The 13,133-nt window shown below is 36.6% G+C and overlaps 2 protein-coding genes across 2 annotated transcripts; both read right to left on the reverse strand.

The window, feature by feature from the left end:
* Positions 1-1,018: 1,018 nt before the first annotated feature.
* On the reverse strand, positions 1,019-1,687 carry LOC138897778 (uncharacterized). The gene has a single exon (XM_070183789.1). It carries the CDS (start codon positions 1,685-1,687, stop codon positions 1,019-1,021), a length of 669 nt encoding a protein of 222 aa, XP_070039890.1.
* Positions 1,688-3,472: 1,785 nt separating this feature from the next.
* LOC138897779 (uncharacterized mitochondrial protein AtMg00810-like) lies at positions 3,473-4,374 on the reverse strand. Its single transcript, XM_070183790.1, has 2 exons — positions 4,095-4,374; positions 3,473-3,864 (listed from the first exon to the last, which is right to left on the reverse strand). Exons 1-2 carry the CDS (start codon positions 4,372-4,374, stop codon positions 3,473-3,475), a joined length of 672 nt encoding a protein of 223 aa, XP_070039891.1.
* Between the last annotated feature and the right edge of the window lie 8,759 nt (positions 4,375-13,133).

A 13,133-nucleotide genomic window follows, 5' to 3' on the forward strand; every position in this document is an offset into this window, starting at 1 on the left:
TCGGGTTTAGGGGTTGGGTTAATTCGGTTTGGGCTGGGGTATTTGGGCCGGCAATTGGTCCGAAAATGGGTGGGTTTTTAGGCTAGTTTTTTTTAAATACCCAATATTTAATAAATACATAATTTATAAAAGTAATTAATAAATAACAAAAAATATCATTTGTATACTAAAATGATCAAAAATAAAAACTTAACATTATAAAAATATAAAGAGTTATTTTTGCACAAATAATATAATTATACATGAATATGGGCTATTATTGCAAAAATATGCAATTAGCTCTAAAATGCAAATGTAATTATAAGAAATGCACTGGAAATATTTATAACCTCATATTGGTATAAATGATAAGTTTAGATGATTAAATTATCATAAAATAATTTAGAGGATAATTATTGAATATTTATACAATAAAAATGCAGAAATAAATTGGTTTAAAGTCTTCAAAAATCATGAAAAATTATGAAAATACTTGTGTATGCTTATAAATCAAGTGATGATGCATATGCACTATTTTGAAAGTATATATATATATATATATATATATATATATATATATATATATATATATATATATGTATATTATATTTAAAATATGAGAAAAAATTGAGTATCAACACTACTCATATAAAGAATTATGATTACATGATGTTTATTCATTAGCTACTATGAATAGGCAAAAACAAAAATCAAACTACTCAATCATCTTTAACTATGGATCCATCACCGATCAAGTGGTCTATTTTTCTATCAGGGTGCTCAAAGAAGTCTGCCACATCCAAGTGGGTGATGTCAAATTCATTGTTAGATACAAAATTAACTTCAAGGCCTTTATTCTTTAGAGATGCTTGATAAAGCTCAGCCAAATGTCTTGGTTTACGACAAATATTTGCCCAATGCCCTTTTCCACCGCAATGATAACATTAAGTTTCTGAACCCTTTGTCTTTGGCTTATCATCTTTTCCTTTCCACTTTTGGTGATTATATTTCTTTGAAGGATGATTAACACTAGAAAAATTTATTCCTTGGTCACGACCACGGCCACGGGCACGACCTTTTCCACCTTAGCATAATGGGTATACACCTCATCCACTTCATGCAATGGTGTAGACCCGGTGGGTCGATTTTCGTGATTTCTCATAAGCAAGTCGTTGTTTCGTTCAGCCATAGGGAGAAGAGAAATCAACTCAAAGTACTTCTTGAAACCTTTCTCTCGGTACTTCTGTTGCAAGACCATATTGGAGGCATGAAATGTTTTGAACATTTTTTCAAGCATATCATAGTCAGTGATACTATCTCCACAGAGTTTCAATTTTGATGTAATTCTGAACATCGCAAAATTATATTCGGAAACAGACTTAAAGTCTTGGAGCCTCAGATGAGCCCAATCATATCGTGTTTGTGGAAGTGTGACCAACTTTAAGTTGTCATATCTTTCCTTTAAGCCATTCCACAAAACAAGTGGATCTTTGACTATGAGATATTCTGTATTCAACCCTTCATCAAGGTGATGGCGCAAGAAAATCAAGGCCTTAGCACAGTCTTGGATAGATGCTTTATTTTTATCTTTAATGGCGTCTCCAAGACCCTTTGCATCTAAATGGATTTCAACATCCAACACCCATGTCATATAGTTCTTCCCCGAAATTTCAAGGACAACGAACTTTCGTTTCATAATATCAGTCATAATTAAAAGAGGAGAAAAATTATACCTTAGTCTTCTCAAAGAGCTTCTTGAGACGGTAGAGTCTCGTGCTGATAACGTGTAATGAAATAATTAAGAAGAATATTGCAAAGAAAGAGAGAGAATTCTTATTGATTTGGGATGATTTACAATGTAATAGAACCCCTGTATTTATAGGGAAAGAGTGACTTAGCCACCAAGTAATAATCCCTAAAATCTCTCTAAAATATAGACATTCACCTTAAATACAACTCTATTTATAACATTTTCCTTTCTTTTATTAGGAATTCGTTCTTTTTGGTCCGTTTCACGGAATGATGAATTTTTATTTCTTTGAAATTTTTAATGACTTTATACTTCACGTTTTGTCCTTAATGATAATAAGATTTATAAAAATATCATGTCATGTTTAATTAGTACTACTATAAGTTCAAATGGTACTCTGATTATGTGTTAAAAGTCAATCTCTTTCTCAAAAACCATGTTTAGTCAACCACCGATCTCGATTTGATTGCACAAATTTGTGCATAGTTGAGGTTGCTATCTAATGTTACGCGAAGTTTAGGAAGTGAAACGAAATTCACCGATGATTTAAATATTTGAAAACTATACAACGATAATTCAACCTAGTTAGAGAATATATTCATATGGAACATAAAATTCTTATTCAAATAAATCGAGGAAATAATTTTGTCTCGCACACGTTCGTTTGTCAGCTTCACACATAACAACCTTAATACAGCAAAGAGCTATTAATCACTAAGAACGAGATGGAAGGTAAACTTAATTAAGAATTTAAGTCAAGACAATATTTTGAATAATGAAAAGCAACTCGGAAGTTTCCATTTCCGCCGTCTAATAGGTGTATGAAGCGACAACTTGCCTTGTTCATGCACGCACGTACGTTAACTTCCCATTATTCTCTATCTCACGTTTACCTTAATAGTTTACGTAATATATTTTCAACATTTTCTTAACTTCATAAAATAATAAAGCAATGTTCGAAATTACTGCGAAATTGACTTTGTAAAACAAAAAATAAAGCAGGTCAAGTTCTAACTGCCCAACACATTGACTAACATTCTTAACTACCCACCTAACACGTAGTATGAAAAGTAAAACTACATACTTCTTGTTAATCTAGATACTGAAGTAACAATTGCTAAAGGGTGAGCTAAAAGTACATAGTCATAACCATCTGCAATATGTCTTACCTATTCTTTTTACTAGTATTAGTATCCTTGTGATGCACAATCAATATTGTTGAAGAGCTCAGGTATGGCATCAGAAGAACTCTACATGCAAATATGAAACGAGGAAGAAGAGAAGGAGAGAAAATTCCATAATATTTCAATTGAGAAGAAATGAAATCTGTATAGTGTTACCTAACTAATTAACTTCTATTTATACTACTCAACAAACTAACTAACTCTAATTAATTTAACTACAGCTACCTGCCAGCTATACATCTACTACTTAAGTTCTCTATACTCCCTCTCAAACTGAGGGATGAAAATAAGTTCTTCATTCCCAACTTGCTTAGTAGGTATTCAAGTTGTAGACTACACAGACTCTTTGTCAGTACATATGCTAGTTGCTCCTTGGTCCCAATATGTTGTGTTTGGATCAAACCTTCCTGAATCTTTTCCCTTACAAAATGACAATCTATGTCGATATATTTTGTCCTCTCATGAAAGAGGGATGAGTTGCAATTTGGATAGCAGTAGCCATGCTTCTGAACTCTGCTTCAGCTGAGCTTCTGGAGACTGTCCCTTATTTTTTTGATTTTCAGGAGATCAATGCCTCTACAAACTTGATCACATAACCAGTTACTGATCTCCTGGTTTCCACACAAGCACCCCAGTTTGAATCACAGTAGCTAGTTAATTTATGATCTGCATCTGCTAGCATAAACAGACCTAAACTTGGAGTTCCCTTTATGTATTTGATAACCCTCATAGCATCACTCATGTGAGACTGTTTAGGAGCATGCATGAATTGACTAAGTACTTGAACCACAAAGGCTATGTAAGGCCTTGTCATGGTTAAGTACAACAGTCTACCTACTATACTTTGACACCTTCCTTTGTCTTCAAGTTCATTGTCATCATCATTTGCACTCTTATTGATAGCCTTATCAAATTCTATAGAGGCTATTGAAGTGGACAATGGATTTCCACCTGATAAACTCAACTCAGACACTAATTCAAGTGCACACTTCCTTTGACACATTTGAATTCCCTTTTCTGATCTAGAGAACTCGATGCATAAGATATATTCCAACTCTCCAAGGTCTTTTATTTTGAACCTAACATGTAAGTCCTTTCTCACATGCGTAATCAACTTCAAGTTACTTCCTATTAAATTCTATAGCGGTTGAACTCTAGTGAAGTGGCTAATGAATTTTTACCTGATAAACTCAACTCAGACACTAATTCAAGTGCACACTTCCTTTGACACATTTGAATTCCCTTTTCTGATCTAGAGAACTCGATGCATAAGAAATATTTCAACTCTCCAAGGTCTTTCATTTTGAACCTAACATGTAAGTCCTTTCTCACATGCGTAATCAACTTCAAGTTATTTTCTATTACCAAGAGATCATCAACATAGACAAGTACAACTACCAGGTATGATCCTTTTTGTTGTGTGAAGAGAGAATAGTCATAATGAGACTGCTTGAACTCCATATCTAGAAGAGTTTCTATTAACTTCAAGTTCCACTTTCTAGGAGCTTGTTTGAGCCCATACAAAGACTTGTTGAACCTGCACACCTTCTGATACTCCCCCTAGCTTGAAAAGCCATCTGGAATTTGCATAAATTCTTCTTCAGAGAGACCCCCTTGAAGAAAAGCATTATGAGAATCCATTTGAACATGTTCCAGTGAGAAGCTGCTGCTAGAGCTACCACAGACCTCACTATAACCATCTCGACCATGGGAGAAAATGTCTCAGTATAATCCAGTCCCTTCTGTTGACTATAGTCTTTGGATACAAGCTTGGATTTGTACCTTTCCACCTCTACATTGGATTTGTACTTTATCTTAAACACCCATTTGCAGCCAATAGGAGCCTTACCCTAAGGCAGTTCAACTATGGTCCAGGTCTGATTTTCTTCAATAACAGTTATTTCAGCTTTCATAGCATTGACCCAGAGGGGATCCTTGCAGGCTTCAGCATAGGATGTAGGTCCAAGGATTGCTGAGTAGGCAGGCAAAGAGGCTATGTAAGTAGGTGACAGATGATCATAGAAAATATAAGAGGACACAGGGTACAGCTTAAACTGCAGCACATAGCCCTGCATCTACACAGGTGGTTTAGAGGGTCTAGAAGATCTTCTAAGTGACTATGTTACTGGCTGAACAACTGGCTGGGAATAGGATGGATGAATACTAGAACTAAGAGATGAGACAAAAGAATGTAGCTGAGTAGGCACAGCAAGAGAAGAAGAGGTTTCTTCAGTAATGGTAGCAGATACACGATCAGATACTCTAAGCTCCAAAACATGAAATAGAGGTCTCTGAATGGAAATATGTCATCCTTAAAGATTGCATCTCTGCTAACAAATAATTCTTTACTGCTAAGATCATACAAGTGATAACCCTTCTAAGTAGCAGAGTATCCTAAATACACATGAGGAACAGCTCTGGGACAGAATTTGCCAGTCCTCTTCACATTTGTAGCATAGCATAGACTTCCAAAAACTCTGAGATGTTGTAATAAAAGAGCTTTGTGGAATAGTCTTTCAAATGGAGATTGGCCTTTTAGAAGAGTGGCAGGCAGCCTGTTGAGAAGGTATACCGCATTGGTTACACTCTCCCCAAAATTGTAAAGGAATGAATACTTGGAACCTCAAGGCTCTAGCCATGTCTAAGATGTATATGTGCCTCCTCTCTATAACCCTATTTTGTTGGGATGTGTAGACACAAGAACTTTGATGAATCACCCCTTGCTCCTTGAGTAGGTGATTTACCTGCTCTTTAAAGAATTCAGATCCATCGTCTGTTCTGAGACATTTAACAGCATAGTTAAAGTGAGTCTTGACCAGTACAAGGAAATCTCTTAGAATAACAATTGAATATGACTTATTATTCATTAATAATATAAAAGTATATATAGAGTAATTGTAACACCCCGGAAAATTTCGAAGTACTTAAGCGATATTAAGAAAGTCGATGTGCGCTAATTATATTATTTTGTGTGAAGACGAGGTTTATTAATATGATGGATATCATTTAAATATGATAATACGTGTACGAGTCATATTATAAGTTATATGGGGTCTAGAGAGAGCCCTAAGTCCAAATCAAGTTGGAAATTTCATGATAGACTAAAGTTCCAAATGAGTACGCACAAGACCAAACTTTGGACGGTCATATCTATATATATATATATATATATATATATATAAATAGTTAGGTGATTTATGAACCTATCATATTAAAGGTCTTTGAGTCTAGTTTCTAACTCTTCAAACCGTTTGTCAATTGGACATTCCTACAAGAAGTTATGATCAAATTACCAAAGGCTGGCGGAGAAGCTTGCGGATGCGAAGCATCCGGGGCCGCGTCCGAAAGAGAGGCTGGCAGTGAAGTGCTGCCATAGCGTCCAGGTCCGCATCCGACCTTCAAAGAGGAGTGAAGTGGGGATTCGAAGCATTCAGGGCCGTATCCGAAACACATAAATCTGGGCCTATAAATACAAGGTCGGGTAAAGAGGGTATTTTGTGTATTTGGGGGTTAGGGTTCTTGAAGTGAAGGGGCGATTTTGAGACCAAGTCAAGTCCAATCAACCAAGGTAAGTTGTTAGTGAGGTTTTGGGTTGATTATAACTCAATAACATGAGTTCTAACATCATTCTTACATTCAAATATAAGATTTTATCATCAAATCCTCAAGAACACAAAAATCACCAAAGTTATGATTTTTCAAGATTGATCTACTTGAGGTAATTCCCATGCTTCAAACTCGTTTATTATGAGTAGTTAGACATATTTGAAGCATTTTTTACAAGTTTTAATTGTTGAAAGATTAGATTATGAAACTCTAGTTCATGGCATGAATAGTACTTTTGAGAAAATAAGAGAGAAGGTGAATGGTAATCTTGGCGATGAAATTTATGAATACAATGAACCTATGAGATTTGTTACTAATATTGGTCTCATTGGATGTTGTTATTGTAGATTAAAGTTGATTAGTGTAGTGCATCGTTGTAGTATCATTAAGGGAAGAATTTGAGGTATGTTGGCCAAACTTTCTCTCTTGGAATTGAATTCCATAATATTCCCGTAAGTTTTAAAGTATGGGTTGCGTATTAAAAGGTTATGGCTTTGAGTCGTGTTTCAATGAAAGATAGTATGCCAAATTGTGTGAGAACATCTCAATATTCTTAAGACTCATAATTGCTCATATGTGTGCCTAAAGTCTTGATTGGAAATGTCTTATCGTTGATAACCTAAAAAGGTGGTTGGAAATGAAATGAGTGAAATGGGGATATAGAGTGCGGCCAATGTGCCAAGAATTTAAGTTATGACTGTGGCTAGTAGTGCAAATGATTTGATAGAATGCGATAAAGAATATGAAATGAGCCTCGACTCAAATGTGTTAAAAGTGATTTGGAAAATAGAATTTGCCTAAGAGCTTTTGTACTGAATTCATGCCCATTAGTGGCTGCTTTAACTAATGCTTTTCTTTATAAATATATCCAGTGTAATTCGAGTTCTATGTACTCATGTGTTGAAATTGTACATTATCATTTCTGGGAAAGAGTATTGTAAGAGTAAATGGTGTATTGATTGTTTATGATTTTTCATGTGTGTTTCTATTGTTGGTTGGTATGCCTCATTCTTTGGGAAGAAACCATTTGTGTTTGAAGTTCCCATTTCAAATGGATTTGAAGTATATGATTTCTGAAACTTTCTATATGTTGATATTTGATAGTGATCTTTGAAATTGAAAGAGGTGAAAGTGTGAAATATGAAATACGGCCATCGTGCCAGGAATAAAGAATCTTGTGAATGGCCAAATGAGCCAAGGAAATATCGTCGTTATGAATGACTGGAAATACTAATGAGAATTTATACAATGTGAAAGATGTTGAGGTGAGTACAATTGTAATTATCTTATCTCTGTGTGCAAATCAAAAATAAAATATTTTTGGGAGTATCATTAGTAAAACCGAGGAAGGGTGGGTCATAAGGCCCACACCTGAAACTACACGTGCCGGTGTATGGGTGGATTGTGGTTATTTCCCTTATTTGGGATGAAATTGTGATATTATTCCCCTTAATTGGGATGAACTGGTAAAAATTTTGGAATGGAAAAGTCAACCCACACGGCATATTTGGGAAGACGGCCTAGCTGATCGGGTGGAGATCGGACTCCATGTTGCGCACACAGTGGTACTACTCTTGGTAACAACTTTCTTTCCCATCATCTGTCAAACCACATTGTCCGTGGGGAGATGGCCTAGCCGATCGGGCATGATTGGACTCCGTGCTAACAAAGACGGTGGAATATCGGTGCTAATGATCTCCCAACCAAAAATATATATTATTTTCGTATTTTAAAAATTATCATGTTTTTAACTGGACATTTGGATATTGTGGATGGTGACTTGCTGTTTCTATGTGTTACCTTTTCTTATATAGGGATTCTATTTTGAAAGAGGACTTTTAGCTATACATACTAGTGCTATTCAACAGTACTAACGTCCCTTTTGCCGAGGGTGCTGCATCTTTAAATGGATGCAGGTGGTTCTATAGCAGGTGACATTGATCAGTGATAGCGGTACATTCTTTTCAGCTGATTTGGTGAGCCCCACTTCATTTCGGGGTCATGTATTTGTTTTTCATGTACTGTGTTTTGAGGTATAGCCGGGGCCTTGTTGCCGACATTTCCATATCACTCTTCTATTGTACTTAGAAGCTCCGTAGACAGGTTGTGGGTTATCGTTGATGTTGGGAATTGAACTAGAAATGTTTATAATTGGAAATCATGTTTTTCATTAATTATATAAACTCGTAATGTTTTGGAAATTATGAATGAAGCTTCTAATGGGAATGAAATGAAAGTTATTAATGAAATCTTTTCAGTGTTGATTAATGGAGTACATCTCCTCTTTATTCATGGATGAGTTTGGGTAGAAAAAAATCTAACAGGCTTGCTCGGCCGGGTTCTCTCAGTTGAGCGCCGGTCGCGCTCCTTGGTTTTGGGGCGTGACAAACTTGGTATCAGAGCCTAAGGTTTTAAAGTGTCCTAGGATGTCTCAGAGCCGTGTCTAGTAGAGTCCTTATTATCGGTGTGTTGTCGACCACATCTATAATTAGGATGCTACATGGGCATTTAGGAATAATACCCTTCTTTGATATTCTGAATTGTGCGATGAAATTGGTTGTGAAATTTTTCTTCCTCTAACTCATACGTTAAGGTTCAAGGTAAGTTTAAATGCTCTTTTGGTTTATTCCAAGTGATGTTGTCATGTGACATGACGAATGGGTAAAGGTCTGAATATTAAACAGATGGGACATGTATCATGTTGAATGAATGGTATGGCCATATGAGACAAGTATATAGTACCAACATATTGTCTAAACCAAAGGGGAAATGTTTGAAACAGATTGAAAGAGGATGAATACTTATTATGAACCAAGCATGTTTAACATGATAGCTCTTAGACTGCAATACCAGGAAACACTATTGGTGACTACAATACTAGGAATAAGGTGAGTTACTCATCGAGGATGGAATCGGGTGGACTAAGTACTGCACTTATAAGGAAAATGATAAGTCGTCATTGACGAATATAGGAGGATCTCAAGTTTCAGAAAAGGCCATGTTCTAGCTAAATATATATGAAGAGTGTCGATATGTGTTTTGGAAAGTGTTTAGCAGTAAAGAGGAATCATGAAAATGTTCACAAGGGAAGTAGAGTGGTTTCTTAAAATCCTATAAGACTTATAATGAGGAAAAAGGGTGGCTAAGAAAGGTCTGAGCACGATGTTACTTCACATATTGAGGTAATGCCATGCAGGTTGATGTTATCAAGGTGTAAGCACGAGCAAGTAGATGTTATTCATTTGAAACAGATGGGCTCATAAGAAAACTAACCTAGTAATGTCTTTTGTTGCGAAATTTGGTAAAAACAAGTTGCAAGTACTAATAAGATTGTAACGGTACCGAGGAAACTTTTGTAGAACTCAATTCCTAGGAGGTCATATGAAAGAGAAATCTAATATAGATGCTCCGCTAATGATGAAATATGGAAATATGATCATTTATGCCTCTAGGCAACTCAAGAATCATGAGAAAAATAATCCAACACATGACTTAGGACTTGCGGGTGTGATTATATATTAAAGGTTTGGCGTCATTAATTGTATGGGGTCCAGGTGGACATATTCACGGACCAAAGGATCCTTCAATATATTTGCAAATAGAAGAAATTGAATCTAAGGTAGAGAAGATGGCATGAGTTACGTAAGGATTACGATATCAATATTCTATATACTCCGGGGAAACCAATATTGTGGTGGATGCTCTTACCCGAAAATCTATGGATAGTTTGGCTCACTTGGAGGCATGTCAAAGGTCGTTGGCCAAGGAAGTTCATTGATTGGCTAGTTTGGGAGTTCGTGTTGCGGACTCTAATGAAGGGGTAATTGTACAAACTAGGGCTGAATCATCGCCTGTTGTGGAAGTCAAAGAGAAGCAATACAATGATCCATTTTTGGCGCAACTGAAGGAGGGGATTCAAAAACATAAAACTATGGTTTTTCTCTTGGCATGGATGATGGTACACTAAGGTACCAAGGGCGACTATGTGTTCCAAATGTGAATGGTCTCCGGGAAAGGATTATGACTGAAGCTCACACTTCTAGGTATTCCGTACACCCAGGTTCTTCGAAAATGTATCATGATCTAAAGGAAGTCTATTGGTGGAATAATATGAAGAAGAATGTGGCGGACTTTGTGGCAAGATGTCCGAATTGTCAGCAAGTAAAGGCCGAACACACTAGGCCCGGTGGGTTGGCACAGAACATAGAAATTCCAATATGGAAGTGGGAGATGATCAATATGGACTTTGTGGTAGGATTACCACGCACTCTGCACAAGTTTGACTCAATTTGGGTGATTGTAGATCGACTCACGAAGTTAGCACACTTTTTGCCGGTTAAGTCTACCGACACAGCGGAGCAGTATGCTCAGTTGTATATCAAAGAAATAGTCAGGTTGCATGGCACCCCAGTTTCCATCATTTCTGATCGGGGAGCGCAATTCACGGCTAATTTTTGGAAGAAATTTCAGCAAGGTTTGGGTACTCAGGTGAATCTTAGTACACCTTTTCACCCGCAAACTGGCGGGCAGGTAGAGCGGACTATTCAAACGCTTGAGGATATGTGTTGCGCTTGTGTTCTAGACTTCAAAGGTATTTGGGATGATCATTTGCCACTCATAGAATTTGCCTACAATAATAGTTATCATTCTAGCATTCAAATGGCACCGTTCGAGGCTTTATATGGTAGGAGATGTAGATCTCCCATTGGGTGGTTCGAAATTGGGGAAGCAGAGTGGATAGGGCCAGACCTCATGCATCAGGCTATGGAAAAAGTTAAAATCATTAAGGAGCGGTTGAAGACTGCTTAGAGTCATCAAAAATCCTATTCGGATGTTCGTCGTAGAGATTTGGAGTTCCAAGAAGATGATTAGGTATTCTTGAAAGTTTCCCCCATGAAGGGTGTAATGCGATTTGGTAAGAAAAGGAAAATTGAGTCCGAGGTATGTCGGACCGTACAAAATCATTCAGAGGATTGGTGAGGTGGCATACAAGCTTGAGCTACCACCTGAGATGTCATTAGTACACCCGGTATTTCATGTGTTCATGTTAAAGAAAGTAGTTGGAGACCCGACAGTCATTGTTCCAATTGAGATTATTGAGGTAAATGAGAAATTGACTTACGAAGAGATACCGGTTTCTATTATTAATCGGCAAGTCCGAAAGTTGAGAAATAAAGAAATTACATCTGTAAAAGTGTTATGGAGAAACCAACACGTAGAAGAGGCTACATAGGAGGCCGAGGAGGAAATGAAGAAAACGTATCCTTATTTGTTTGAATAGCCATGTATTTATAAAGTTGTGATCTATGAAAAATATTCTAAGAGTTGTTTTCTATGAATTTTGTATCATTTGAACAATTCGCATTAAGGGTGTTCCTTTCCTGAAATATATTACTTATGAGGCCACAGTTGGTATTGTTTTGTATGATGTTACGTCGTTGGATTATGTATATGTTATTAAGATTGGTTTCTGGGGTTCTCTGGCAGGTGGACAGGACCAGTTATAAGGGAAACTCTGCCAAAATTTTTACGAATTTGTAAAGATAGCCAAATTTTAAGGGCCATAAGTAAGTTGAAATTTTGGAAAGGAAGTATGAGATCGATGTAGTCATGAGTTCCTATATATAATGGTTGGAGGTATGAGGATAAATCTATTCTTAGAAGTGACTTGTGAAACATTCGAGGACGAATGTTCTTAAGTGGGGGAGAATGTAATACCCCGAAAAATTTTGAAGTACTTAAGCGCTATTAAGAAAGTCGATGTGCGCTAATTATATTATTTTGTGTGAAGACGAGGTTTATTAATGTGATGGATATCAATTGGATATGATAATAAGTGTATGAGTCATATTATAAGTTATGTGGGGTCTAGGGAGATCCCTAAATCCAAGTCAAGTTGGAAATTTCATGATAGACTAAAGTTCCAAATGAGTACGCACAAGACCAAATTTTGGACGGTCATATCTATATATATTTAAGGAGTTAGGTGATTTATGACCTATCATATTAAAGGTCTTTGAGTCTAGTTTCTAACGCTTCAAACCGTTTGTCAATTAGACATTCCTACAAGACGTTATGACCAAATTACCAAAGGCTGGCGGAGGAGCCTGCGGATGCGAAGCATCCGGGGCCGCGTCCGAAAGAGAGGCTAGCAGTGAAGTTCTGCCATAGCGTCCAGGTCCGCATCCGACCTTCAAATAGGAGTGAAGTGGGGATTCGAAGCATCCAGGGCCACATCCGAAACTCAGAAATCTAGGCCTATAAATACAAGGTCAGGTAAAGAGGGTATTTTGTGTATTTGGGGGTTAGGGTTCTTGAAGTGAAGGGGCGATTTTGAGCCCAAGTCAAGTCCAATCAACCAAGGTAAGTTGTTAATGATGTTTTGGGTTGATTATCACTCAATATACATGAGTTCTAACATCATTCTTACATCCAAATACAAGATTTTATCATCAAATCCTCAAGAACACAAAAATCACCAAAGTTATGATTTTTCAAGATTAATCTACTAGAGGTAATTCCAATGCTTCAAACTCGTTTATTATGAGTAGTTAGAAGTATTTGAAGCATTTGTTACAAGTTTTAATGGTTGAAAGATTGGATTATGAAACTCT

The sequence above is a fragment of the Nicotiana tomentosiformis genome, chromosome 8, assembly GCF_000390325.3.
Source record: "Nicotiana tomentosiformis chromosome 8, ASM39032v3, whole genome shotgun sequence".
In the NCBI taxonomy this organism is placed as follows: Eukaryota; Viridiplantae; Streptophyta; class Magnoliopsida; order Solanales; family Solanaceae; genus Nicotiana; species Nicotiana tomentosiformis.

Bases quoted from the DNA above. Each gene is read 5' to 3' on its own strand.
- LOC138897778 (XM_070183789.1), bottom strand. From the start codon at position 1,687: ATGACTGATATTATGAAACGAAAGTTCGTTGTCCTTGAAATTTCGGGG.
- LOC138897779 (XM_070183790.1), bottom strand. From the start codon at position 4,374: ATGGAGTTCAAGCAGTCTCATTATGACTATTCTCTCTTCACACAACAA. The intron at 3,865-4,094 runs GTAAAAATTCAT...TGAGTTTATCAG, and splicing joins GTCTGAGTTGAGTTTATCAG to GTGGAAATCCATTGTCCACT.